The sequence below is a fragment of the Hippopotamus amphibius genome, chromosome 14 (genome assembly GCF_030028045.1).
Source record: "Hippopotamus amphibius kiboko isolate mHipAmp2 chromosome 14, mHipAmp2.hap2, whole genome shotgun sequence".
Taxonomy (NCBI): domain Eukaryota; kingdom Metazoa; phylum Chordata; class Mammalia; order Artiodactyla; family Hippopotamidae; genus Hippopotamus; species Hippopotamus amphibius.
In genome coordinates this window covers 56831236-56835506 of record NC_080199.1, presented here as the reverse complement: position 1 = coordinate 56835506, position 4271 = coordinate 56831236, and the positions used below count along the sequence as shown (strand labels likewise).

The 4271-nt window shown below is 39.1% G+C and overlaps 1 protein-coding gene across 1 annotated transcript; it reads right to left on the bottom strand.

Moving 5' to 3' along the window:
* Window positions 1-1410: 1410 nt before the first annotated feature.
* Window positions 1411-3280, bottom strand: LOC130836007 (T-complex protein 1 subunit zeta-like). The gene has a single exon (XM_057707996.1). It carries the CDS (start codon window positions 3124-3126, stop codon window positions 1660-1662), a length of 1467 nt encoding a protein of 488 aa, XP_057563979.1. The 5' UTR covers window positions 3127-3280; the 3' UTR covers window positions 1411-1659.
* Window positions 3281-4271: the final 991 nt, after the last annotated feature.

Sequence of the window (4271 nt, the reverse complement as noted above, 5' to 3'; positions counted from 1 at the left end):
ATTAAGTGCACCAACATTCGAATCATATGCATCCCAGAAGAAGAAAAAAAGAAAGGGTCTGAGGAAATATTTGAAGAGGTTATAGTGGAATTCTTTACCAACATGGGAAAGGAAATAATTAATCAAGTCCAAGAGTGCAGAGAGTCCCATACAAAATAAACCCAAGGAGAAACACATCAAGGCAGATATTAATCAAACTAATGAAAACTAAACACAAAGTATCAAAAGCAGCAAGAGAAAGGCAACAAATAACATATAAGGGAAAACCCATAAGGATAACAGCTGATCTTTCTACAGAAACTCTGCAGGCCAGAAGGGAGTGGCAGGATATACTGAAAGTCTTGAAAGAGAAAAACCTACAGCCAAGAATACTCTCACCAGCAAGAATCTCATTCAGATTTGAGGGAGAAATCAAAAGCTTTCCAGACAAGCAAAAGTGAAGAGAATTCAGCACCACCAAACCAGCCTTACAGCAATTGCTAAAGGAACTTTTCTAGGCAGGAAACACAGAGAAGGAAAAAACCTACAAAAACAAACCCAAAACAATTCAGAAAATGGTAATAGGAACATACATGTCAATAATTACCTTAAATATAAATGGATTAAATGCTCCAACCAAAAGACACAGACTGCCTGAATGGATACAAAAACATGACCCTTATATATGCTGTCTACAAGAAACCCACTTCAGAACTAGGGACACATACAGACTGAAAGTAAGGGGTTGGAAAAAGATATTCCATGCAAATGGAAGTCAAAAGAAAGCTGGAGGAGAATACTCATGTCAGACACATTAGACTTTAAAGTAAAGACTATTATAAGAGACAAGGAAGGACACTACATGATGATCAAGAGATGCATCCAAGAAGAAGATATAACAATTGTAAATATCTATGCACCCAACATAGGAGCACCTCAATACATAAGGCAAATGCTAACAACCATAAAAGGGGAAATCGACAGTAACAAAGTAATAGTAGGAGACTTGAACACCCCACTTTCACCAATAGCCAGATCATCCAAACAGAAAATAAATAAGGAAACAGAAGCCCTAAATGATACATTAGACCATCTTAATTGATATTTATAGGACATTCCATCCAAAAACTACAGAATACACTTTCTTCTCAAGTGCACATGGAACTTTATCGAGGATAGATCACATCTTGGGTCACAAATCAAGCCTTGGTAAATTCAAGAAAATTGAAATTGTATCAAGCATCTTTTCTGACCACAATGCCATGAGACTAGATATCAATTACATGAAAAAAAACTGTAAAAAATACAGACACATGGAGGCTAAACAATATATTGTTTTTTTTGTTTGTTTGTTTTTCAAGGAATATTTAGTAACAAGGTAGATAACATATGCTTATCTAACATGTATTTTTATCTCACAGAAGGTAGAACAAAACATCCTGTTTATTGGGTAAGTATGGCCTGCTATATGTGTACACTGCAGTGCAATTTAAAAAATACTGCAATTATAATTTCAGAACTTTAGGACCTGAATAGGTGCCAGCATTCTCTCCTTTTTTTATATGGGTAAAGAAAATCCTTTGAAAACTGTTTGAAGCTTGGACAAAATTTCCATGGTCATATTCTTAAGATCACTCTGTAGAGTCTTCATGATTCAGATGATACAAGGGAAGCTTCAACTCAACCTTTTAGAGAAGACATTCCAGCTCTCATGATCTCATCAACCAGCAGAATGTTGGTGGCAATCACAGTGCAGGAATGAAGAAGCTGTTTCTTTAAACAGTAGTTATCCCGTATGCCTACTTCTGCTGCGACCATTGGCTCACCTGTGTTCAAGTCCACACCCACAAGTTGACCTGACTCTGAATGTTCTGCTTGAACTTTAACTAGTGTTTCCTGAAGGTCAAAACCGGAGTTCTGAGCAAGAACCTTGGGAATGATGAGCAACGCATCAGCAAATGCTTGAACTCCAGGTTGGGCCCTGCCCTTTACACGGGGTTTGTATTTAATCAGGGCTTCTGCCATTGCCACTTCCACTGCACCAGCACCTGCAGCTACATAGCCATCATCAATAGCATTTTTAACAGCCCTCAAGCCATCTCTTATTGCATCTTTGATTTGAGTAAGTGTGTGCTTATTTGGTCCTTTGATCAATAACGTGACCGAGTGAGGATTATTACATTTCTCAATAAAGGTGAACTTCTCTTCTCCCAATGTATATTCATAGACAAGTCCTGCATATCCCAAACAATCAGGATTTAGGTCATCAAGAGAATTTAGGGCTACCCCACCACAAGCAAGAGTCAGCCTTTCCATATTCCTCCTTTTAGCTCCGCGCAGAGCTACTATGCCTTCTTTCGCAAGAGCATCTAAGGAAAAGGGGTCAATTCCCTTTTGAATAATAACAACAAATCCTTTATCTGAATCACCACAGACTTTCTTTTTCAGGTCTATTATTTTTTTAACTCTGTCTTCAATGAATTTTCTCTCAGCTTTCACTAGTTTCTCTCTCTCCTCTGCACTTTTGTAAAAAAAGCCAGAATTCACTTCTGTTTTTTCATATTCTAATGACACATTGCATGTGAGGATGTATGCATCTTCCACTCTCTTCTTCATATCAGGATGCCGTGCCCCATGGTCCAAAACAAGACCTCTGATTAAGCTTGTATCAGTTTCAGACTTATGTTTCATCTCCGTGATCTCAACCATGAAGAGGTCAATAGATTCATCTTGCTTTTTAATGGCTAAAATGGAGTCCACTACAGCCTCTGTTAAGACATCAGCAAGTTCAGCATGAACTTTAGTACGTAGAGATGTTCTGGCCACGTCTATCAGTGTTTCCCTGTCCATCTCTTTGCTTACTTTGACTTGTTCCAAAAACTGAAGTGCCTTTTCCTTTGCAGCTTCAAATCCTTCTGTAATTATTCTGGGATGAAGACCTTCAGAAATGTAGAGATCCGCCTGCTTCAGAAGCTCTCCAATAATTAGGACATTGGAACTGGTACCATCACCAGTTATGTCATCCTGGGCTGTTGCTACTTTGGCTATTAAGGAGGCTGTTGGGTGTTGAATTTGCATTTCGTGAAGCAGCACATTTCCATCTTTAGTGAGCTTGATGTCTCCAGCACCAGAAACAAGCATCTTCATGGTGCCCTTAGGCCCCAAGTTGGTCCTCAGCACATCCTGCAGCCCTCAGGCCGCACTGATGTTGACCGCCAGCGCCACCTGGGCTCGGGCCACTTCGGCCTTGGGGTTCAGGGTCTTCACCGCCGCCATAACTGACCCAGCAGAAGAAAACGAGGGACCCTGGCATGCAGAAAACACAGTGCCGGTTCGGTGTGGCCGGGAGGTGCTATCCGGAGCTTTCTGGAAAAGTTGGGCGTGCTGGGCCTGCCTAAACAACACATTGTTAAACAACCAAGAAATCACTAAAGAAATTAAAGAGGAATTCAAAAAATACCTAGAAAAAAATGACAAAACACAACAACCCAAAACCTATGGGATGCAGCAAAAGCAGTTCTAAGAGGGAAGTTTATAGCAATACAGTCCTACCTCAAGAAACAAGAAAAACCTCAAATAAACAACCTAAACTTACACTAAAACAATTAGAGAAAGAACAAAAAACCCCAAATGTGAGCAGAAGGAAAGATATCATAAAGATAAGATTAGAAATAAATGAAAAAGAAATGAAGGAAACTGTAGCAAAGATCAGTAAAACTAAAAGCTGGTTCTTTGAGATGATAAACACAATTGATAAACCATAAGCCAGACTCATCAGGAAAAAAAAGGGAGAAGACCCAAATCAACAGAATTAGAAATGAAAAAGGAGAAGTAACAATGGACACTGCAGAAATACAAAAGTTCATGAGAGACTACTGCAAGCAACTATATGCCAATAAATTGGATAACCTGGAAGCAATGGAAAAATTCTTAGAAAAATACAATCTTCCAAGACTGAACCAGGAAGAAATAGAAAATATGAACAGACCAATCACAAGCACTGAAATTGAGACTGTGATTAAAAATCTCCCAACCAACAAAAGCCCAGGGCCAGATGGATTCACAGGCGAGTTCTGTCAAACATTTCGAAAAGAGCTAACACCAATCCTTCTCAAACTCTTCCAAAATATTGCAGAACGTGGAACACTCCCAACCTCATTCTACGAGGCCACCATCACCCTGATACCAAAGACAGAAAAAAGATGTCACAAAAAAAGAAAATTACAAGCCAATATCACTGATGAATATAGATGCGAAAATCCTTAACAAAATACTAGCTAACAGAATCCAGC

Coding starts and splice junctions, on each gene's coding strand:
- LOC130836007 (XM_057707996.1), bottom strand. CDS start 3,126: ATGAAGATGCTTGTTTCTGGTGCTGGAGACATCAAGCTCACTAAAGAT.